We start from the raw sequence: 25,747 nt of genomic DNA, 5'->3' as shown, positions 1-25,747 counted from the left end.
TTATGAAGCGCAAAATACAACAAAGGAGACCCCAGACTGTTGAGCAACTGAGGTTGTACGTCAAGCAAGAATGGGAAAGAATTCCACCTACAAAGCTTCAACAATTAATGTCCTCATTTCCCAAACACTTATTGAGTGTTGTTAAAAGGACATGACCCTGTCCCAACTTCTTTGGAACGTGTTGCAGGCATCCAATTTAAAAGGAGTGAATATTTGCAAAAAATAATAAAGTTTATCTGTTTGAACATTAAATATCTTGTCTTTGTAGTGTATTCAATTGAATATAGGTTGAAAAGGATTTGCAAATCATCGTATTCTGTTTTTATTTATGTTTTACACAACATCCCAACTTCATTGGAATTGGGGTTGTATATAGGAGGCAGTTCAGCAGGGTTAGCTGTACCATAGCAGTTACAGAATCGTACCACTGCTAATTATCTGGTTGACTTAATCGAACATATGGAGGGACCCTGCTGTAGTGAGATACAGAACTCTGCAGCAAGGTCCTGCGCTCAGAGGAGCTAATTCTCCGCTGCAGAATAATGAACATTATGTAATGAACTCAAATGCTAGAGCGCAGGGCGGCAATCTGTTTTCAGCTAAGCTGAGTGTCCTGTCAGTTTATGGCATAAGAAGAAATGCACTGTGATGACAAAGATATTTTGGCAAAATAGATTTATTTTATCACTGCAGAGGAATACTGTAGCATTCAGCGTCATGTCCCCTTGACAGAATAATTTTTTTAAAGTTGAATAGCAATATAGTATGTACTCCATGTGTCAGCTTATCCTGAAAAACCAAAAGAAGCATTCTGAGTCAAAAAAGAAACAAAAGCCACATTTGAATATCCTCATAGGGCTGAATAAAACTCAACCGTATGCAAGTGAGTGAAAAATATCCAGAGAAACCAATTTTCCCTTTAAACAATGCCTGAAAATATAACTTACGTCCAGCATAGACTGAACAAATCCCTTTGATATTGCAGCAGTGGTTGTCCATTAAATCTGCACACTGAAATGACAGTGTGTTAATGAAACAAGGGCAATGTTTCTTTAATGCGACTTCCTTCTTCTCCAAGAGAACTGATGCCATGCACGTGGATTACCAAAACAAGAGCAGATCTGTGTATTCCTCTGCTTAATGAGTTTTTCATTATATTTATTTATTTATTCATTTATTTAGCTGGACCCATATTTGAGGTCATTCAGATGCTTTTGCTTTATTTGTGCAACTGCTCTGCCAGAGAATTCAGGAGTGTTCATCCTCCCTTTCCCGTTCTTCATCAAAGTACCAAGGACACGGCATTGTAACCTCGCCTCCCGAGCATGAATGCGCAATTATAGCATGGAGAGGTTTGTTATCTGAATTTTCTGGTCAAAGGGGTTTGACATGTTGGCAGCATTAGATCTAACTTGAACTTTGTACAGTTCCCATGCTTCTGGGAGCTATGTTTCCTCATAGAGTGTTTTAGAGATGGAAAAAATGAGGAAAAAAGTTTGAGAGCCAACAGTTCAACCATAAGAGCGTTAGGCAGTCGTGTAATACAAGTAAAATCACTGTGAAATCCTTCAAGGTTTCAATCAATACAATGATGTACACTGATTTTACAGCTCAGGTCAGACCAGAGTCATCCCATCTTTCCACCATAATTGACATTACACAGCAATTAGCGTATTGATCTACCTGAACTAGTAGTGAATCAGCTGGGACCCTGTATTGACCCATCATAAAAGACCCATTCAACCTCTGAGATTAATCCAATGATGAGAAAAGATTACAGCACAATGGTCTCCTAGAGAAATTAGATTAAGTGTGGGTGGCATTACTCCTCTGAGAATTAAACATTTGAATGGTACAGATTCTGAAAGAGCTGCTAGCTGGATGGATGGAACCATATTATCTTTTGCTCTGAGCAAGACTGTCTTGCTATTTACCCGTAACTAACTTCATTGTGCTTTTGTTCTCCTTTTTCTGAGACATTTCACCTCATTTGAATTCCTCTTAGTTATTCATTACAATGTGTTCAAATTTGGTAATACAAATACTCAAGCCTATTAAATATGCTCACCTATTTACATAAAAACTGGAATGTAAAAAGTTGTGGCTTACAATATGTACAACAAATGGACAGGCATCAGAGTGAATTAACTACAATAAATTATCATAAAATAGACTTCTGTACTTTTTTTACACAAATAAAATCTTAAAAAAAAGTGTGTTTGTCAATCCCAGCCAAAATCCTGTCCAGTCATGTAGTAAAATTTTTTGTTGAATGGCTTGTAGAAGTCTCGCAGTTGTTGGACCACGTCTGGGTGGATATTTGGATGGGTGCGCCCTTTGGTTTTGCCCAGGCAGTGGGGTTTACTGCTGCTTTCTGGCTTTTTTAAGCAGGGGAAGCCCTTGGCTGGGTTAAAGTGGAAATATTTCTCAGTGACCACCCTCCTCAGGCCCAGAAAGTCCTGGACACGAGCCATTTCGCCTGCCGGGTCACTGATTAGCCGCTCTCCGCTAACAAACAGCATCTGGTTGATGGGGAAGTACCTTAGCCAGCGATCCAGATGCCGGGCATACATGCCTATCTGCAGCGCGCTCCAAGTGGAGTCAATAAGCCCTGCTGTAGTGTTCTTGAAGGTAAGACTCTCAAAGGAAGGGATGTCAGGCTTCTTTGAGCGCGTCTGAGTATAGTCCGAGATAGCCCGCGTGACTGGGTCCCGCACCACCACGATCAGTTTGGTGTCCTTTGACATAGCGTAGATGCGGCCAGGTACCTCCTTGGTCACGAAGTAGCTGGGCGTCTTCTCCATCGTGATTTGTCCCTCCAGAGACTTGGGCATCAAATCTCTGCAAGACAAAAGAAGCATTTACATTTAAATTTACTCAATCAGGGGAAGCTCTTTTGTGCGCAGATACAAAGTATACTCTTGAAAATAAAGGCACTCTTTAGAGAGATTAATTGGAAAACCTCATTTCACCTTTCCGTGAAGGGCTCTTAAAGTCCCATTTTTGTGAATGAGAAGTATGAGTGTGAAGAATCCTTTTAAAGTTTAAAGAACCTCCACATAAATTAAAAGTTCTCCCCAAAAATGATACGGCCAGAGAATACAGCTCAAAGAAGAGGGGTGATGGTGCACTGGTTGGCACTGTCTGATGGACCCCAAATTCCCCCAAAATCTATTCCTCCAATTAAGCTTGCACATGTACACTCACCGGCCACTTTATTAGGTACACCTGTTCAATTGCTTGTTAACACAAATAGCTAATCAGCCAATCACATGGCCGCAACTCAATGCATTTAGGCATATAGAGGTGGTCAAGACAACTTGCTGAAGTGCAGACAGAGCATCAGAATGGAGAAGAAAGGGGATTTAAGGGACTTTGAACGTTTGAACGAATTGACTAGAGAAAATTGCTCTAAAGGACCAAATCATTATCATAGCTTGATCTAATTAAATAAATAAATGAATAAATGCTTTATTTCCAGACATCCAGTCAATCTAAAAATGGTCTTAAATCAACAAACAAAACATGAAATAAATAATATGTAAAATAAGAAAATTATAAATGATTTTCAACAGAATTTCATTCCCTTCTAATATTACTGCCTTATAATGCTTACTATCTGTTTTTATACTGTTTCTACCATAGTCTAGAAGCAACAGGAGGAAGTAGTTGAATTAAATGATGAATATTGCACCTTAAAGGTTAGCACAAATAAATCAACCAGTAATACTGACCGAACCAGATAAGCATGTAAAAATCATATATTGTAAATAAATAAGGAAACAAATAAATTGGAATGACTCCAACAAGGATTGTCTGTCTATAAAGAACCTCTTATTCCTGTTAGCCTAACAAAAGCCCCATCAAGCTGCACTCTGTCTCAGCGGGGGGAGGCAGTAGATTAGCTCTGTCCAGACACTCGGCCACTCAGGCTATCTTTTGGAAAGGTCAGTCTTTAAGATCTATAACTAACTGCCACCCAGCTAAATCAGAGGCTGTAAAGAGAAGTGCCAGTGCAGGTGCTTACACTAAACTGTGGGTTGATATTTAGCAGAAGCACAGAATTACGGCACACAAAGTCATCGGCCTCGCATGGAACCCAAAGTACTGATGACATGCCTCATCACTGGGGTTATATTTAGCCACCCGAGAAAGACAGACATCCCCTTACACTCGCTTTAATCCCTCTCACAGCCCTCTTGTAATCCTCCTCAATGACATCACCTCTATCTCTCCACTCATACAGGGAATATGAGCTCGTTTAGCCTATGCAGTTACACTATCTACAATACAGTGTCCTGTTTAAATAAGAACTAAAGTTTAGTTTCATTAAAACATCAGTGAGATTCAATGAGCTTCACTGACCAATATTTAGAGCAGCAGCACCTACTTTTCTTACATAAAGGCCGAATTAAGATGTTTGAGTGAAATGCAAATGTTTGCAGACATTCTATAGGGGCAGTTTTTTTTTTTTTTGAACATTGACTGTTCTCTGGGGCAGTCGTGGGCTGGAGGATAGGGATCTGGCCCTGTGACCGGAAGGTTGTCAGTTCGATCCCCAGGGCCAACAACCCATGACTGAGGTGTCCTTGAGCAAGACACCTAACACCCAACTACTTCCCAGGCGCCGTGGCTAGGGCTGCCCACCGCTCTGGGCAAGTGTGCTCACCGCCCCCTAGTGTGTGTGTTCACTAGTGTGTATGTGGTGTTTCACTTCACAGATGGGTTAAATGTGGAGGTGGAATTTCCCCGGTTGTGGGATCAAAAAAAGTATCACTTATCTTATAAACATTCGGACTTCTGAAGTTATGTCACACATTCTAACATGAACATTTTAGCTAGGAATCCACCGATCTGAAATTTTCTCTCCCAATAGAAAATCTGATACCCAAATATGCAGTATTGTTTGGTATTGAGTACAGACCCAATAGCAGTGCTTTGTTAAGGCTAGTTTCTTCATAGCCTACATAATAAATATACCATAGCAAAGACATACATTCTTCTTTGAGGTTCCTTAAACTTTAAAAACTTTTACATGTTTCACATTTGCACATTTAACATGTCTTAGCACACATCACTGAAAGATTTTTTAAGGAACCAATAGTGGTTCTTTTTATGTAATTGCTCCAAATAACTCTATTAATTGTTTATGCCAGCATTCTTTTAGGTTTGCATGTTTTTTAGAAATATTTTATTCTAGAAGGTGATTCTATAAAATGATTATACTGTCAAATGGATAGTTATGGTCCAAAAATACAAAATATATGCACACTTATGACCACCTCACAACTAAACTCTGCACTCTCTATAGATCACAGAGTTGTTGCATTGATGACGTTTTTTATTTAAACTGAGGGGCTTACAACTTTTTTTCTTAACTTGAACTAGGCTCACCTAGTTAACAGGCTGAAAGACAGCTAACAGCCTAAATAACTCTATCATTTATATCACAGGCTTCAATTAAAGCACCTACAAAAACTGCAATATAAAGATTAATAACGCCACTTGAATGGATTACATACTTCAAATGTCCGTGTTTGAGTCAGAAGACGCCTAACATGCTCCCTAAATAGTGTGCTAGCTATGGAGGTTTTAAAATGTTGGCTTCTACAGTGAAGGAGAGCACTATTTGTCAAGTACAGATGTGACTAAACACCAAATGACTATTTTTAATGACTTACTTTTTAGCTGTATTATGTTGAGGTGCAGGAACCAGTATTTAAATTTGTATGTAGTGCACTAAGTAGGGAGCAGGGCACATTTGAGATTTGGCCCCAGCATGAGAAGAGGGGTGCTGTTGGATTAGTGCTATATAAGACTTACTGTGGTATTTAGTGACCAAAAGGCACTTACAAAACAAAGATTTCTGCATTAAACACTGCAATGTTACGATATGTCCATTAATATATGACAAAAAAGTTCACATAAAGACCACAGGATGCTTGTCAATGATACCATATTCTAAGAAAACTAATTTTTTTGGTTGAATACTTGTTTATTTCAATTAATATTGATAATAAATTACTATAAAAGTATTGTAAAGTATTATAAAATATGTATTTTATCATTTTTTAGTTGGCTGCCATTTAAGCAAGCAATAAGCCTCTTGTGGCTGACTGGTTTATTGTGCCTTAACACAAGGCTAAGAAACTTCAAATGTATGCGTAGTTAAATCACAAAGATGTAAGCAATCATTTAGAGTGGTCTGATGTGAAATACCCCACTCAAGAGAAACTTACTGAGCTATATTTTTTCACAGTGGTGGTGACAGGAACCAGATGTCTGAAGTGCCTTTAAAAACTCCCACACAGAAAGATATTACAATGGACTGATTATAACTACACTGCCTGATGCCTGAGACACTATTGTCAATCAATTTGATATGAAGTTTTGACCTAAAATATATATATTTAATAAATTCTTGGTGGAAAAGTACATGCAGGTCAATTTTTTTCATAGAGATTTTTTTCTCCAGATTTACCAGATATAATAAAACGAGGACACATGTAGATTCACTAAGTGTTTTGGACTGTGGACTTTTGTGTTGTTGTTTTTTTTTCTCTACAATGCAAAGCATTCTGAATGTTCACATCTCAATGACTTATGCAGACATTTTGAAAAATATTTTTTATAAGGTCAGTATCATTGCAGATATACTGGTATAGTGGATCAGTGCATCACTAATCTTAGCTTGCCAGCAACAATCCAATGCTCAAAGTTATGTGGGCCTGACAGACAAAAATACAGGGAGAAGAACTTCACAAAAGGGAATCCTGCACATCTCAGACCTGTGTAGCAATGATTCCCTTGCTGGCTCAGTCAGCAGGGTCAGTCTGGTCTATTTAATTGCCAAATTAGCTCTTTAACTTTAGCCTCTGCTAGAGAGAGGCTGAAGTAGGCCAAGTGGGATTTAGGCACAGCTAGATGCTTTCCAGCTTTAGAGAGATACACAAGGCTAATGTGGAGGCAGAGAGCGCTGGCAGACACACATTCACACACACACACACACACACACACACACACACACACACCTACGTACAATCTCAGCTGCTCTAACCAGCAGCAGAATACACAGAGCATTACAGACACACCTTTGAATAGCACATAAATAGAAGCTGTTTTTAGTAATGCCAATTGAATTATACACTGCATGAAAATGCTGTTTAAACAAGATGTCAGTTAAGCTAAGCTAAGTCAGTCTAAAATCACCAAGTGGTTTATCTGAATGCAATGTTTACATTTTACCTTTGAGTTCTGACAGTGACGGATCGTTCCAAATAAAATTAGCCTTGGGGTTCCGAAGGCAGGAGAAACAAAAGCTCGAAACAGTCAGAGCAGTTACAAATGACATGTTTATAGGTGTTAGTTGGCAGAGCCGTTAGTAATCTCTATTGCAAAACAAACTTTAAGAGATTATATCTTAGCATTTAGTGGGAGGGAAGGAGACAAGAAATGAAGGATGAGAAAGAACAGAAAGGAGAGGAGAAACTTCATTGTGATATAAGGAGTCCAGGAAACACATCAGACTATGTCCTCTTTACTCGAATACTACAAGCACTGCATTAAAAACCGACATCATTCTGTAACGGATATTCCCACATGGGCTCAGGAACACTTCAGAAAACCACTGTCAGTAAACACAGTCCGTCACTTCATCTACAAGTACAAGTTAAAACTCTGCCATGCAAAGTGAAAGCCATAAATCAACAACACCCAGAAACGCCGCCGGCTTCTCTGGGCCTGAGCTCATCTGAGAACCCTGTGGTCTGACGAGTTTACAATTCAAACTGTTTTTGGAAATCATGGACGTCGTGTCCTCCGGGCCAAAGAGGAAAGGGACTGTCCGGATTGTTATCAGCGCAAAGTTCAAAAGCCAGCATCTCTGATGGTATGGGGGTGTGTTAGTGTCCATGGCGTGAGTAACTTGCACATCTGTGAAGGCACCATTAATGCTGAAAGGTACATACAGGTTTTGGAACAACATATGCTGCCATCCAAGCAAAGTATTTCAGCAAGACAATGCCAAGCCACAATCTGCACGTTTTACAACAACGTGGCTTCGTAGTAAAAGAGTGCGGGTACTAGACTGGCCTGCCTGCAATCCAGACCTGTCTCCCATTGAAAATGTGTGGCACATTATGAAGCGCTTTTCATGGCTTTACATTGTCTGTAAATTTCATGATGACTATATCAATACAACATAGCTATGGTCACGGTAATTGGTGGGTTGATGTAACATATTTTATTCATGTGGAAAACATCATGACCCCTGGTTCACCCTGACCCCCGTGTAAAGAATTCTAAGTCGGTAATTCGCTGCAATTCCACTTTTTTGCTTCTTAATGAAAGAATTATTCAGAAATAAAAATATTTTTATTTCTACATTATAATACATTATGAATGTATTCAGTGTTCATATATATTTTTTTTGTACTCATCTTTAAAATTATAGGTAGGCATTAATATAAAAACATGTAATTACCATTCTATCCAACAGATTTTAAGGTAAACATTGGCCTAAAATGTCTGTTGCACATCTGTCATTATATTGCATCATATCATATCACATATCAGATATGTATCATATTGAGAAGTTGCTGACAACATGCAGCCCTATTTATGAGTGAATTTTGAGTCAATAGATTTTCCGTTTTCTAATTAAGGAGAAATGTGTCGAAATTATTGTCTGTAGTCATCAACAATATGCTACAGATACAGCAGATGGAGATGAAGTTGAAAACACTGGATTATGCTATTAAAACAGTTTGGTGCATGTACTTATGTAATGCTGTATACCAACTCTCTCACTCGCTCTCTCTAGACCATTGTTATTATCACACAGGGTGAAAAAAAGCACAAAGCTAATGAGAGAGGGCCGTGTGGGAGAGAAGGCAGCATATCAGTATCTCTGCAATTATCCTTTCCATCTCTTGGATACCCAACCAGAGCGCTGTGGGCTTTTTCTGGCATGACTCAAGGGACCCTGAAACTTACTACCGATCAAACTCTCCTCTTAGCCCCCAAGCAAAACAAACCTGGAACCATGAATTATTCAGATGCAGATGTAAACAGTCGCACCTTACACTAAAGACAAAGCAAGGCGCTCTCGGGCAAATGTAGTAACTTCTCACAATTTGTCCTCCTTAGTCAGCGAAGCAGCCTGGAAGCTGTACCTCACTCCACTAGCAGGTCAATCAATTGATCAATCGATCAGTCTATCTATCTATCTATCTATCTATCTATCTATCTATCTATCTATCTATCTATCTATCTATCTATCTATCTATCTATCTATCTATCTATCTATCTATCTATCTATCTATCTCATCATGGTGCAAAAGTCAGCAACCACACTTTCATTAAAAAAATATTAACACTTATAGAGAAAACATGACTCCTCACAACCCTGCAAGACTTGGTAGAGCACAAAAATGCCAACATCAGACAAACAGTACTTAAAGAAGATCAAGCTCAACTCTTGCTTCAGATCTGAAAAAAAAAACCCACAGGTGTTTCTGTCCCTCCATCTACTGTCAGAAGACAACTTAACATTATGAGTCTGGAAGGATGTGAAGCTATCCAGAAGCTATTACTGAAAAAAGGAAATTTTTAGAATGCTGAACATGGACATCTGAGATATGGAGGAAAATTTTGTGGACTGAGAAGTTTAATTTTGAAATGGGATTGTTTGGATTGTGAGGAACAGAAAATACAAGAAACTTCTAAGACTGAACTTTGGAGATATGGAAAAATATCTTTGAAGATTTCTTTGAAAAACTGGAAGCAGGTCTCCTGAAATGAATGGAGGCTGTGATAAAGGTACACGGTGGACATGCTACATACTGGGAAATGTGATATCATATTCAGTTGTGGAGGCTTCTGTGTAATTTCCTGCTAAATGTGTGTTTCTTGCTTTTTCGCTGACACTGGAAAATGAATAACTTGTATTTAATAGCTGTTTTGACTGGGAATCAAATAAAAGGGTGGTCACTTTTGTAGGGTATTGTTTGTGTTTGTATGCCTATATCATCGCTGTCCATAGAAAAACAAGTATCTCCAAAACAGTAACTTTACAGCAGAAGGCAAAAGCCTCTTACCCTTAAATGTAAGGTAATGTAAAGAGATTGTATTCCAAGTCATTGTGGAGCATTACTACTGGCCCATTCATCATAACATTTTCAGACAATGTAAAGAACAGCTGGTGTGTTCAGATGATATAGAAAAATAAAGATCTAGAAAAATTGAGATACACGGTTTTCTTTGAGACAGCAACAATATACTGTGTGTCTTTATATGTTGTAGATGAGTGCAGCTGAAACTGATCACGGTGCTGTGATCAATAATTATATCTGAAAATGTCTAACAAATACTTGTGGCAGGCCAGTTAATGATAAATTACCCTTTAATTAATTGATCATAAAAAGCCAGACGAGGACTATGTTGACATTTTAGTTGCCTGTTGTAAAATGTATCACGTGCACCACTGCTCCATAAAACAGTGTGTCTGGAGGTGAAGCTCATGACGTCTAGTGAAGCACAACTTACTGATCGTTTCAACTTCTGAAGCTACACTTTCCGTGTAGTACTTGCTGTCACACAGAGCCAAAGCAGAGAGTTTTAGGTGTGCAGTTGCTGTGTTGTGTCTGGGGGGGAAGTGAGGTATGTCTGCAGATGTAAATCCTGCAGAGTGAGCGTTTGAAGAGCTGTCTCTGCAACCCGTGTTTACGTTACCTGGTATCAGCTAGCACGTTCAAAGGCAGGAGTTGGTACCTTTAGAGACGCTGAATGTTTGGCTGTGTGAAGTTCTCTCAGGATGCTCTAATGAGACGGTAAGAGGGTGACAGAGGTGACAAAGCACTAATTTAGGTCTTTTCTGGAGTGTTAGCGTCTGCTGAATCAACAGAAGTGGAGTGCTAGTTTAAAGTAGGTTCTCTGTCTCAGAGTATCATCACTCCATTGTTTTGTTAAATGATTATGCACTAAATGTATGCAAGCCTTAAAAGTCCTTTTTTTAGGAGACATTTTATGCTGATGTTATGCTTGGAGATGTGTCTATCTGAGGCATTTGTTAATTTGTTGTGGGTTGGTTAGGCAGGCTAAATGTCTACTGTGGAGTAGAACTATCTGGCTAGAAGTGGCTAATCCCAGTGGTTCTCTCCTGCTGCATGTTCAATAAAAGAGCATTTGGCACCATGTTTCATCATGACTTCTTTTTCACTAGTGCTACACTATTTTGACAAAATACATTTTTTTGACAATGTTGCTGTTGGACCAAAACCAAAAATGTAACTTTATAGGAGGAGAAGAAAAAGCTCCAAAAGAGTCTCTATGTTAGTGAATGTTACAGAAATTTGTAAAGGGCAGCTGGTATGGCAAAAAATGAAAAACTTCAAAAATAGATACAAGGAGATTGCGACGGTATATCATTTAAATGGAATCATTTTGATCTTTTGAGATTTTATAGTTATGAAGAATAAAAAGCTTGTGAAGGATCCTTTTGGAAGCAGTCAGCATTTATGAACTGCATTATGAATAAGAGAGAGATAAACAGACATCAGAGCTGACTGTGTTGCACTTATGGAAGCTAACTGGTGAGGTATGTTTTTAAGAAATTGGATCTTCCTGTAAGTTATGGGTGTACAGTTGGTTCAGTGAATATATAAAGAGTTCAATAAAGGTTTTTTTAGTTACACTATTCCTTGACATAAAAAGAAATGTCAACTGTATAGACTGGAAAAAAACTTTAAAAATCTTATAATAACTTTTTAAAAATGTTGAAATGTTTGCTTTTCAAAATTCCAACTGGTGAATTTGTCATGACATGTTCATACAATATAAAGGGCAGCTCACATGTTTGAACAGTGATAACAGAAATGAAAAAACACAGTTAAGTTTTTCTTATGACACGGATAATATATGATGTGTCTTTCCGGTCTTTCCTAACACGTTGCTCAGGTAAAACAACTCTCTAACTGACTAGAGATACAACTTAACAGCGCAGTTCATGTAAGATGTGCATACATGTTTGTTTGTGTACTGCACTGGGAAGAATTCCTGTGAGAACCACTCTCTTTTTAAAACCATGCAATAGGGCACGAGAGGTGATGGTATGCAGCCACTTCAAATGATCTGACAGTTTCTGCGTGACACGTTCCAGATCTGAATCAAAAACAAGCTCAGGCGCTGCGGGCTGCTTTCATGACTATATGTCATCTTATCATCTGCACAGCTGATAATCTTATTTTCCATCTGCTGAACCCCCATATATTCTACCTCCCACCCCCCAGAAAGAAACAGAAAAAAAAACGCTTTGCTACTTCCAGTGTGACTGGCTCCTAGCCACCTGGATTTGTAGTAGAGGGAGGAAAGAACCATATTACACACATAATGAACGGAAAGTGCTCATTTGACCTTGGGTTGCTTCATATTTAGGGCTGGATATCAAAATTCAGTACTTTTTCAGTACTGTTCAAATCACTTCAATACTAATTTCATGTCATTAAATGCAACATTTCAGTACATAAACATTCAGTCTAAGCATCCACAACCCAATAAGCATGCTTGTTCCAAAATCTAGAATGCTGATTGGCTGTCTGTATTACATATGCATGTTAATGACGTCAGCACTTCTTGATTACTCAGCAGCCCACTGCAGTCATCAAATTTACCACTTCCAGCACCTCACACTCATTTCTGGTTTAAGCCACACCCACATTTAGTTTGTAATTTAAAAGAAGATATTAGGGCTCTCGTCTAAGCACTGGCCCTATCATCAGAAGCTCATGAGTTTGATCCCCAGCGATACCACAGCCATCCATGACTGGGCCACTGACCAATACAGGTGTTGGTTAGCTTGTGTAACCGTATTAATAGGTAGCATTCTCCTACTAGCATGTTGAGCTGTCCAATGGTTAGCAGCAGTTTTGAAACCGTTTGGTGTCTTGGGTCACATGACTAGAAAAAAGAATGTGCTAGCTTTCATCTGCTCAGCTTTTTATCATGATGAGATTGGGTCACCTAGCTAATGGGTGGAATTGAACATGACTATATCATTGAGGAGTCGCTATTTCTGAATGATACCCATCCATAGTTATATTACCATTAGGAAACAGCTTACATCAATGTCACCTTCCTGACAATAACATAATGCTTCTGTGGATTTAACAGCCAAAATATTCAACATGAACAAATTTCAAATTTGCAAGTTAATCCTTAAATGGCTATTTTCTTCTGAAACTGAAACAATAAAGACAAATCTTCATCCTTCAGATATAAAAAAACAGCCTTCTCATCTAGGACTAATCTGTACATTAAAGTTTACCAAGATATTTTCAATACAAAAAGCAAAAGTCCCTAAGTAACTCATTATTATGTCACAAAGCTCTGTACTGTGCGTATGATACAAAGGCACAATTCTTTCTCAAAGCATAAGAACTCTTTTCTTCTGCAGAAGTTTTTCCATCCATCCTAAATGGAACTTTACTCAGTCCAGAAAACACAGTGTCAGTAAGACCGATCAGGACTTATATAATTCAACTCAAGGGAAGAACAACTTTTTCCCCTAAATGTGCGTTCGACCGCAGAAAAGTTTACAAGCCTGCTGGTGTCTAGATCTTCTCCTAGGTTGAATCATTTCAGGGCTTTTTTAAAAAAATTTTTTTAAATTAAGTTCACGCTGTGTTCGTCAAAAAGCACTTTCGCCCTCCTGAGCACATTTGCATACAAAGTGAAGAAAGAAACAACACAATTCAGTCTAATTGCGCGCTCTCTCTCACTGGGGTTAATGCACACCTCAGGGGCTCCAACGCCTCCTTTTCACAGCCCGGCCTGCCTCTACTGAGCTCTCAATAGAGTCGCTCTCAATTTACTCCAGGCATCTGCCGCCCTCACACACACACACACACACACACATATACACATGGTTGCTGGCAATTGAGTTCTCACTCAGTGCCAGGGAATGTGGTAATGAACTAAAGAATATTACTGCTCTATAGAAAAGGCAATTGTTTTATGTTATGACTCTTTCTCAGAGTCAGATTTTCTTGGGTGCTTACAGTTCTAATGGTGGACCAACTCGTTGAAACGCTGAGCATCGAGATATCAACAGCCAGAAACAAAACAGTCATGCAGTGTATTGCTGGCTCTTTTAACCCCTTAAAGCACCTAAGGCCCTGTATAGGGACCCACGCATTAATTCCTCACTTGCATAACCACATAACTTACAGTACTATGCAAAAGTCAGTCATCCTTCATAATCCCCTATCAAAAGAGCAGAAACCAGAAAACAGAATATTGTATGCAAGTCTCAAAAACTTATCATTTTTCTGTCTGTATGTATGCATTTACTGTGTCCAGCTTTTATTACAACTTTCCATTCTTTTTAAGAAACTTGCTTTCAGTTTTTAGAGAAATCTGCAAGGGTATTTTTCCATACCACCAAAGTTCAGTCTTAGACGTTCTGGTTTCTGGGGTGGTCAGTCCATTGTACTGAAAACACCATCAGCCTCTTTGTTTACAGATTTTCTTCCTTGTTTAAGGTCCAAAGCAAGAGTGGAGTTTTTTTCTCCTCTCTCTCAAAGATGAAAGCCTTAAGTACTGTCTGTCTGATGTTCTAATGTTCTAATTAAGTTGGTTAATTTGGACTGTGAATTAAATAAACAAAGGGTGATCGCTTTTGTACCACACAGCGCATATACTGAAAAACAATACTAATGTTCAGTGGGATACAGTCAGGCATCTGAATGAATGGTCTAACTATTGCTGAAAATCCTGCTGTGCCCAGCACCTCCACTAGAGACCACATGGCCACCCCCACCATGTTGGGCCAACAGTGCAGGCAAAGCTGAATATCTCCACAGGGGGTCCTGGCCTCCTGACTGCATGCTCCTCTCTCCAGGCTTCTGCTTCAGAATTAGTCAAAGGGGCTCCCTGAATAAAAGCAGCCATCTGACTCTTTCCTCCAAATAACAGCGCTGCCCCCCCACCACCCGCTCAAATGTGGCGAAAAGAGCAGCCAGTGGGACAACACACAGCATTCCAACACAGAAAAGGCTTAAAGCGATGGTCCAGCCAAAAATCGAATTTACATCATTTCTGCTAACCCACAAATGTGGTTGGTCAGCCAAGACATGTTTGAAGTCCAAAGTTTGCTTCTTTAGTTTTTCCATCGCAACTACAATTAATGAAAGTCTATAGCCTTCACTTTATTGTTGTGTAAACTGCATCATAAGCCTGTATCAAGTTGCTATTTAAATTACAAATAGACTTGCAGGTGTGTTTTTTTACCACTGCATATTATGTCATCTATAAAAATGGACAAAAAACAGACAAAATTCATACTTCAATATGGCTGTTATTAAAGGTATTAGCTACACTATGTACTTTTCTTCACTTTATTGAGGTGTTAGGGAAGTGGTTGTGATTGTGTGTGTGTTTAAAACCGGCTAAAGTCACACACTGTATTCCTGGTAGGAATATGTCAAGACGGAATGTCTAAAATGACCAACCGCTTTGTGTCCGACTGTCACTGCATCAGTTACTCTTTTCTGTGTGAGCAGAGCCTCCTTCACTGTGTTTGTTCATAAGCATGACAGTGTACACTCAGAATATATCACAGCTGGTATCAGAATTTTGGTATGGCTGCATTTTTATGAGTACAAGTAAATGAGCCCGAGATCTGCCCAATACCTGATACCAGTATTGGTATCGATGCATCCTTACAGCTGGGTGTGTTACACTGTCAGAAACCACATCAGCAAGCGGTACTTCTAGTTATAAGCTTCCATTTGATGGCAGCTTCATTAGCTTTGCTTAGATAGAACCCAAGGGGGCTCAATCCCATGCCCTTTGCCCTCAGACCTTACAAATACCCTTTTGGAAAGCATGTATAATAAAACTGTCTTTTCTTCCAGATTTATTTCAGCTAGGCAAGGCTCCAGCTTGCACCAGGAACAGAGAAAGTGGGTAAGCTTGGGTTGGACGCTCCCTAAGATGAGGTACCGGCTGCTTTAACCTGCTTTAACTTTAACCTGTCCCTACATTGTCACACAGAGAAAATACTGGTAATCTTTTTAAGAAAGCAGTGCACTGCATGTTTCAGTTATTTTGAACTACATGCTGATTTTTGGAGAGCCATGGAAGGCAAACATCTCTCTGCTGAACTCCAAACACAAATAAGAGCACAGAATGTCTTCCTGTCTTTTTCCACCCTAAATAAACAATATACACTGCTAAATGCTGTCACTGTGCCACCATTTGGGTGGCTTCAGGAAAAAAACAGCATAACCAATCAGAACGGATCAGTTACACATATCAGGCGCTTGAAGGCACATTAACATTTAATTCTAAAGGATAAAAAGAAGATGGAACTAGATCATGTAAATACAAATTATGACCATTTACGGGATATGAAATCAGGTGTTGTAAGTGTACCTCAAGGGAAAAAAACAAATACGTGCTTGGCGCCACAGACTGACAATGAAACTGGCGGAGTTAGCTCTGCTCTGAACAGTCATTAGGGAGCGCTTATTGTGCGAGTAGCCGCTGGAGGTCAGGCAGCAGTGCATAGCCCTGACTAGGCAGAGATGTTTTAATTAGTCAGCCGTATTGGCTCAGGGGAAAGGGCATTCATTAGACAAGACTGCATGCTACTGCCCTCAACTTTTCCACTGGATTGGTTTTAGTCCTCACCAGTGGGACACAGTCACCTGTTACTCAAGCTGTTTGTCTTCTTGGGCCAGCATGGTATTGCCAAGAGCACATAGAGTATCACAAAGATTTAACACTGCACAGGATATTCACACTATTACCAGCCTTCAGACCACTGTAGCATCAGTAAGTAACACTGAAAAAAGCGTTGAATTTGAATATGCATAATTACCACATTAATAAAAGATATTACATCAACACAATTACTGCCAAAGATAAGTGCACTGAAAAACAATGTACATGCTAATGATATACATATGAATAGGGGACTATATATACATCTCCTGTAAAGTTACCATTTTGCCTGCCATTAGAGTGTGAGTGTGTGTCATAAGCCCATTCCCCTCCCCGCCCATTTTACTATGATAGGATGCACTGAGTCTCAATCCCAGATGCTTTGGCACTTGGAAACAGGGTATTTGATATCTTTTACATACAAAACTATAAGGATTTTGCTGAGTACATGCACTTTTTTTTCATTCAGACAGAAAAATTAAATCTGTTTTTCCAACAAAATTCTAATCAGCATTAGCAAATAGCTGCCTGCACTAGCCAATGTAATAAAAGTGAGCCTGAGCAAGATACATCCATGTGAGGTTCACATTCGCTTCCCTTTACATTAAACGTCATAACAGCTGTGATCAGTCATTTGGCATTTAAGACCATGTTATGTGATGAAACCATACTCTCTGCCAATAGGCAGAAGCCTGGCTTGCAATACTAGGATACCCAGACTATTACTATTAGGCTCTCAGAAAGGTGTATCAATGATACAGTTTTAAAGTTAAAGTTAAAGTACGGATACAGTATCGAAATCGTTATAGCTTTACATCTGAATCCAATAAAGTCAATGCATCCTTTTTTTAAGAGTACAAAGATTCATATTTTTCTGTTGCCTTTTTCAAATGACTCAGACAGATAAATACAGGTGCTTTGCTTTGCTGAATATTCCACATCTCCCTTTGCTTAGTTACTGAAAGAGGCTGAACAACAAAGTGCTGTTAGCTGTACGTTTCTCTGAATGTCACTGCGACTGAGGTGCTACATTTTCAGTACCTTTAGTCAAGGAACATAATTATACCATATGCCACTGCAGTTATATTTATGTAAGGTGTATTGACTCTATACATCCTCTCTCGACTCTAGGCATTTTACTTTCTTAGGTTTTTCTTAGGTTCTTGTTAGGTTATGAAAAGGTACAAATATTCCCTTTTCTCCTGGAGTAGTATATCCAGTATAGCTGTCAGTAATATCAGTGCACCTTACGTTCCTACAGAGTTGAGCAGTTTCCAACATTACTTTAAAAAAACATAGGGTTCTTAATTGTTCTTGACTAAGGCATTTTGAAGACATTTGCAAAAATGGTTCCTTATAAACCAACCACTTAAAAGTTCTTAAGGGAACCAAAATGGCTCTTCTATGGCATGGCCCCAAAGAACCTTTGGTACCATTATTTTTAAGATTGAAATTTCTTTACTTGACATGTACTAGTGATGTAAAGTAGGTCTGATTGTCACAATTCAACCACTTCTACTGGTAAACATCACAAGCAATGTTGCCTAAAGGCTCACGTAGTTCCCTTTAGAGAACATCTGCTTTGTCATAAGACATGTTTGGTGGAGAACTAGCATGACTGGATGAGCAAAAATTCCAAGGCGAATATCATCAAGTCTAAGGCCAGACTTTTCAAGTGTGAAAAAGAAAAACCTTCATACCAGCTCTCTTATTTCAACAAACATGCACTCAAGAACTGAAGGTAAGGGTCAGACTACCTGGCACCAATCAATAGTGTTGTGCAAGGGAAACTGACCATGAGCCGTATTACATAATCAATACGTTTGCATAGGCTATGCTTGCTTTGAGATCACAAAGGTTCAGTTTAGGTCTAGCTCACCAAATGCTTTTCTCTATAGGAAGAAACATTCTGAGAAAAGTTCTTGCTACACACTAAGCTGCATTCATGTCTGATTTTGTTGGAAAATGCCTTATTCTTTCTCAGGCTGAGTTCACTCACTTTTCTCTCTTTTCCTCTGTTTCTTATTTCAGTTTCTTAACATTTAAAGCATAATGAGGACATCTATACAACAAATGGCAATGCTTAAAGTGAAGACAATGGGCCTGTAACCCTTTAGGCCACCACAAAAGCATGAAGAACAACGATGGTAGCTAACACAGGCGATGTGTTAAAGGGAAATTTAGACCATTTTTCATGCATGTGTGGTGGGCTAAAAGTTTGCAGGGTCAATTAAATCACTAGCTGAGTAAAAAATATAATTCTGAATGGTTTGATTTGAAATGGTCCATTGTAGAGAAATTTACCAGCTCAAGATTTCTTCACAGTGGTGCTGACAGGAGCCAGGGGTCACATTGTCTACAATGCAAATACAGCCATATCCAAAAAGGCCAGTTAACCTACACAAGTCTCCTGAGTGTTTTTTACATTTAATGTTGAGATTAATAAAATAATGTTAAATCTAAAAAAACAAAAACCCTTTAGGGACTATTTTGCCTTACATCAGCCTACATGTACCTCTCCACAATGAGTGTATACAAAAAGAATGTGTTTTAAATCCTATCTCACAAATCCTGTAAAACAATGTCTTAAGCATTGTACAGTCTATTTGTTACTATTTCATGTAATTTTTGTGAGGAAGCCTTTAAAGGCATCAAATACTTCCGGTTCCTCTCGCCACCTCTGTGAACAACTCAGACCCAGTAAGTTTCTTTAGAAAAGAGCAATTCACAACATACCACTCTGAATTACTGTGTTTACGTCTTAACCTCTTAATTATCCAGAAACCTAGAAAATTCCCATTTGAAAGCGAGTCATACGCACCTCGATATACTGTGTAAAACCATGAATGATCTCAAGCTCTGAGTCATAAAGCCACACTAACAGAACAAAACAAACTATGATCTTCTTCCTATGTGTATCTTTTTTTCTTCACATAATCATCAACTGATAGACTAATGGGTAAAAAGTACAAGTAGACCTAAATTCTACAGCTTGTCTTTTTATATAAATCATGGTTACTCGTATTGCCAACAGTATTGTAAAGTATTCTTACTGCGTTAGTATTGTTGTTTTAAGCAAAACATAGCAGGCTTTGCTTTTATTATTGATCATTTTGTAAAGCCGCATTGATGTTATAACAGTATTATTACATCAGTCATTGTTTATGAAGATGAATAATAATGATGAATCTAATTAATGATCAAAAACAGGCTCTATCTATTCGTATAGCACTGTGGTCTAATAGTTGTCTGTTATTTAATCTGTTTGCATTAATCAGGTCTGGATACTGAGAGGTCAGCACAAAGACCCATATGTCCAGTCTGATTACAGTCTTAAGAGTTCAGAAAGTTCTTGACGGTGCAAAAACCAAATCCGAAGTGGCACGACACCTTCTCATGTTGTAATGTGCCAGCTGCGAGCAGAAATATGCAGACTAGTGAAATGCTGCACTCTTGTTGAACCTAACAAACTGAAAGTTTTATTACTAGATCTGTTAATCTCAAAATGATTCTTGGATTAAACTGAAGCAAATCAAACGAACAGATTTTAAGTCACCCTCTGTTCTTTTCCTTTTTTCTGCTGCTTTTGATCACCACAATGAAAACAGCTCTTCAATGCAGTCAAACAGCGTCAGCTTACAGGCAGTTCAACGCTAAAGGCAATCAATGGCACCAGCCCACTAACAGGTGGTTATTATAGAGCGCACTCGCAGCTGCCCACTCACCTGTACCACTCGAGCCCCTTCTCGTAGTTGCGGTCGAAGAAGTGCGGCTCTGCGCCCACGGCGCGGATGTCCGGATGCAGGCGCAGAAACTCGAGGAGCGCGCGCGTGCCGCCCTTTTTCACGCCGATGATGATGGCTTGGGGCAACTTCTTGGTCTCGGAGCCGTTGAGGGTCCTGCCCTCCTCCCACTCGTCCACTCTGCTGAGGCTGCTGTCCAGGTCCCCTCCGTCGCCGTTCAGTAGCTCAGTGGGGAGCGCGTGCGGGCTGGTGGGCTCTCCGGGGTCCGCGGCCAGGCTGGGCACGCTGGAGCAGTAGCCGATGCAGCAGTAGAGCGTGTACGCCCACAACGACAACATGATGCACAGCACCAGAACTTTGTGTCTCACCGGCGGCAGCGAAGCGGCGTGTGACGCGTGGCACAGCAGGCTATATTCCATAGGACTGCCGAAGCTGCTGCAGCTGCACAGTCCGCGCACGCATGGCGGCAAAGTTGCACGCTGCCCTGACCCCGCACCAAAACTCACCCTCGCACCACCAGAGACAAGACAGTGGACTGATGGAGCGAGATGCTGAGCGCATTGCGTTAAAGCCGGAGAGCAAGAGATGTGGAAGTGAGAGAGATGAGAGGAGCCAGGAGTTTCACCCACAAGCCCCGCCCCCTGCACACCGATTGGCTAGTAGTATACTCGCCCAGTAGGCAGTAGTGTAAAGAGTACTGAAAATCCCTACTTAAGTACAAGTACTGTTGCTGTAGGGATCATTTACTCAAGTACAAGTAAAAGTATTACTCAAGTAAGAGTAACTGAGTACTTAACTACTGAGTTACTTAAGTAACTCGTACTTCTGCTGTCACAGCCTGACCATGTTTCTGAGCTGACTCGGCTACATCACTAGAAATAATCTCTACAGAAAAACAGTAAAGCCAGTTGTGAGAGCTGAGGCTGATCACAGTCCGCTCTGCTGCTGAATATTTACACACCTTACTGTGTAAGGAGCAAGGTTTATGTTACAGTGCACGCATTTCATGGTTAGATGATTGTATACGATGTCCCAGCTAATCTGCTGCCAGCCATGTATTTTAGAATCCTTTAAAGTCTCTACAGAGGATCTTACTGTTTCATTAAGTTTGCTTAAGAGAAAAAAAACGAGTCAAAATTATGAACGGATGAATTAATTAATTAATAATATAATTTTAGCGAGAGTCCTGCTGTCCATCAGCTCCCTGGACTCTAGCTTACGATAATAGGTGTGAACCTACAGACCGTAAACACATTCACAGCATTCAAACTGTGTATTTTCACTGATATCAGTTCGGAACATTTACATCATTAAATTCAGAAGCAATAGCAATTCACCCAGATTTACCTGGATCGGCTAGCTCGGCTAATGCTGCCTGCAAAGTGGCCATGCTTTGAGGCTCTCAGGAGACAGTGCAAGCAGTAGCAGAGACATTTCTTGTAAAGTTGTTGTTAGCTTAATGAGGTGCTAAAAGTGTTGCTTGTGCTTTGCTGTGTTGGGCTATAGGGTAGTAGTTTCAGTGTTACCCATAATGCAACTGTATGCTTAGAAGTGGCCAGCCTGCTTCCTGTGTCAGGTAGCAATAGCACTTGTAGCACAACGTTTTTGGTGTTTTATTCTGTAGTGATGCCACACTGGTGTCAGAAATGACCCCTAGCAGCTTGGAGAGGAATGGCACGGATCACCACATGCAGCTCGCTGCCCTGGTTGTCCTTCAAACCATCAATATCGAGGCAAGGCGTTACACCGCACAAGGGGAGGAGAACCCAGTCTCTCCACTTTGGTGCACTAAATGAGTCGATGTGGCCCCAAGAAATGACTGCCCTATGACATTTGTGGATAGGCTGTGGCATGCCCCCACATGTGCCAGTGACTCTGCTTAAACTCTGTGAATTCATCAGATGACTGACCTTCAAAGGGGGGCGCTATGTGGCATCATGCTTTACTATGTTGGGTTGTGGGGTTTTAGTGTCAGTGTTCATGCCTACCATAAAGTGAATATGGTTAGAAGTGACCTGCCTGCTTCCTAGCCCTTTCAGCTAGCGCTGAGCAGTGGTTCTCCCTTCCTATTCGTTGAACAAAAAAAAGTATTCACCTTTAAAGCTCAATGTTTCCCCCGCTGTCTTCTATGCTGATGCTCATGGGTGTAAATCATTACTGATTAGCCAGCCTTTCGTTCACGGTCCAACTCTCCATCTTCCAGCCAATGCTCAACCACAAGACAGGGTTATATCAGCATCGCATAGGCTGAATCTCAAATTGCTTCCTACCCCTTAGGGAGTGCACAATGTAGGTCATAAAATAATGGCTTCTACATCCAAAACATGCATTATATGTTGAATAAAAAACTATTTACATTTATATTAGATGCACAACTCCCTGGCTAACATTTAGAGCACTATTTGTGTGCAAAAGCCATATTTTTCTGACCTTTGCTGTGCACTATGTAGGGAGTAGGGAGTCATTTGAGAATCAGCCATGCATATTTACAGAAATTTAACTGTAATCCTTTGCCCTTCATGCAACAAAATGCATGGAATGATAGCTACTTATCCTCTCAACCACTATGTAACATCATATTCAGAGCTGATAGTCTGACAGCCCAGCTCTGAGAGTGCAGTTCTGGCTCCTGGGTGACACAACAATCTACACTGCAAAAAATAACATGTGAAATCATTTAAAACTAGTCCATATATCTAATATATCTCATTTTGAGATTGTTCTTAAGAATAAAATACGATTATTGAACTTATTACTATACAGTTTTCTTCATTTTATTAAGTGAAATTATCATACAATATTGGAAGATAATTTAGCCTGTTTTGAGAAATAATGCTTGAAAAAAAAATGAAGCTAGCTCTAGTAGTGTAGCTTCAATTTCCCCCTCTCCCACTTTTTTGTTTCTGCTGTGCTTTGAAGCAGAACCCATAAAATCACTCTGAAGACTGAGATGAAGGTAATGTGGACTATCGCCTAACAGCTTTGTTCATACCAGTCTGTCTTTATGCAGTTGTGTCATCATATAACAACATGGAACAGTCCATTATAACCATTACCGTGGGGTGGGTGAGGCTGTACTGATGCTACTAAAAGTAATTGCTACAATGACAAATAGCTATTTTTATAATGCATATTTTTTTGGTTGGTTATTTAACATCAACATGTAGTATACATAATTTATTTTTTTCACTGGGGGCCCATGGGAGCCTTAGGCAGCTGCCTACATTTGCCTAGTGCAAAAACTGCCCCTGCTTGTAGATATGTGCATAAACCCATGTATAACCCAGCAGTATACCATAAAGCATTAGTCAAACAGAACAGGCTACATCTGTGCATCATGGGTTGAGAGAGTTGGGGTGGGGGCTGATTTACAGATTAAGGCAGTGCAGATTTTAAAGGGAGCAAAACCTAATATCTCCAAAATGGTAACTGTGCAGGAGAAGATTATTTTCCCAAATATTTTGGACGATTTCTGTCCTACTTGCCTTGTATTGCACTTTCAGCAGTCTAGACATAAACACTCCTTATAACTATACCATATATCTGCAGAGCTAAACTGCTGGATATTAAATAATGGGATATATGTAAATGCTTTGGTTTTCAAAACGTTGCATAAACAATGAATTCAAAAAAGGATTAATGTTCATATTGTTGCTGTCAAACCTCATACCTCCATCATTAAGCAGAACCAGCTGCCATTTACATTGTATGAAAATATCAATATGATGATGATGGACCAATAGAACTGGTCCAAAATTACATTAAAAGTTATAAAATGCTGGTTCAGACTCTGACATTATATGAATTGTATGGACTGAGGAGTGAATATGTTTTAAAACTTTAACCATGTTCACATAGTGCGTCACACTCAAATAGCGAGAACATGTGTTTTTATGTGTTTATGTTCCTTCTATGTATTTATGTTCCGTCTGTTCACATGACAAATCTATAGACGGAACCATGGGATTTTTTTTAATTGACAGTAATTTCAGGAAAAGAAAAAAAATCTATTTGAGGTTGACAATTCGAATAATAGCAATAGTAAATAGCAAATAGCATAATGGTACAGTGGTACCATTAGCATAATGTAATATTATTGTAGAATTAACTGGTATGATAATGTCCTACTAATGTTCTATGGAATAGTATAATAAGATACAATTATAGTATAATAGCATTGCAGAATTGGCTAATAGTAGTACAGTGAAGGATTGACTAGTATATAATGTAGTAGTACAGGCAAATAGGGAGAAACTAGTTGAAAAAAAATACAGTAGAAGGGTCTGGCATAAGCTTTCAGCTTGAAGCAGCAATTTCTGTTAGACTAATCAATCAAAGCACATCATTACATTACCACACTTGCAATTTCCCTGAGACAATTTCAATTTAATTTGCTTCACAGAATCTGATAACAGTGTGATAATAATCTATAAACTGATTTAATTAAACATAAAAACCTAATTTCTAGGCCAATTTTCTTTCTAAAAAGCCTGACATGGTAGTTTATTTTCAATAATTCTGCTCTTCATCTGTGGAAATGCATCAAAGATCTCAGACACTCTTCTCATGAATATCGAACAGTCTTGATATTTCAGTTATATGTGCACTTTGAATCTACAGTAATAAAATATACTCCATCAACACAGTTATCGACAAAAGTTACACTGAAAGGCAATAATTATGTTGTTTCAATATATTCGAATCAAGTAAATAAAAAAAATATTGTAGAAGACCAAGAGACTTAGACCAAGGCCTTTAGTGTTTCATTCCAGACTTCTTGTGGTGCATCCAGTGTCACTGTCATATTCTTTAAAGAACTGAAAATGCGATTCCCAGACAAAGTGTACATGCATGATTTAATGTACAGAAAGCACCATCTTTTTCTTGCCATATAAATGCATTGCCCTCTGTGCTTCAGGCAAGAAACCCTGTAAAATGGAGCGCAGGTCATGCATGCAACACATGTGCATCTCCTCAACCTGTGCATCTGACCTCAGTGTATGGCGGTAGGGTAGTTGATACAAAAGAAAATATCTGGCTGAAGTCCGCTCTGGCTTGGAATTAGAGGGAAGGACATTTAGTGTTACAGTTTGGCATAAAAGGGTTTCAAAAGCATAGAAAGAGATGATGTCTGCACACAGGCATACAGTAAAGTCCATATGCAGAAGTAAAGTAGCTTACACCCATAGTCAAGCAAACGTAATAAGAAGTAGAAGATTGTTCTTAAAACAAAATGAACGAAGTAGAACTAGTAAGCAACAAGGACCTAAAAACTTTCATTC

At 39.3% G+C, this 25,747-nt stretch overlaps 1 protein-coding gene across 1 annotated transcript; it reads right to left on the bottom strand.

Moving 5' to 3' along the window:
* Nucleotides 1–658: 658 nt before the first annotated feature.
* Nucleotides 659–21,033, bottom strand: hs3st3b1a (heparan sulfate (glucosamine) 3-O-sulfotransferase 3B1a). The gene is made up of 2 exons (XM_017705946.1): nucleotides 20,448–21,033; nucleotides 659–2,841 (listed from the first exon to the last, which is right to left on the bottom strand). Exons 1-2 carry the CDS (start codon nucleotides 20,882–20,884, stop codon nucleotides 2,223–2,225), a joined length of 1,056 nt encoding a protein of 351 aa, XP_017561435.1. The 5' UTR covers nucleotides 20,885–21,033; the 3' UTR covers nucleotides 659–2,222.
* Between the last annotated feature and the right edge of the window lie 4,714 nt (nucleotides 21,034–25,747).

Source organism: Pygocentrus nattereri, chromosome 14, assembly GCF_015220715.1.
Source record: "Pygocentrus nattereri isolate fPygNat1 chromosome 14, fPygNat1.pri, whole genome shotgun sequence".
Taxonomy (NCBI): Eukaryota; Metazoa; Chordata; class Actinopteri; order Characiformes; family Serrasalmidae; genus Pygocentrus; species Pygocentrus nattereri.
The sequence above is the reverse complement of the archived record's forward strand: the minus strand, read 5'-3'. Positions and strand labels throughout refer to the sequence as shown.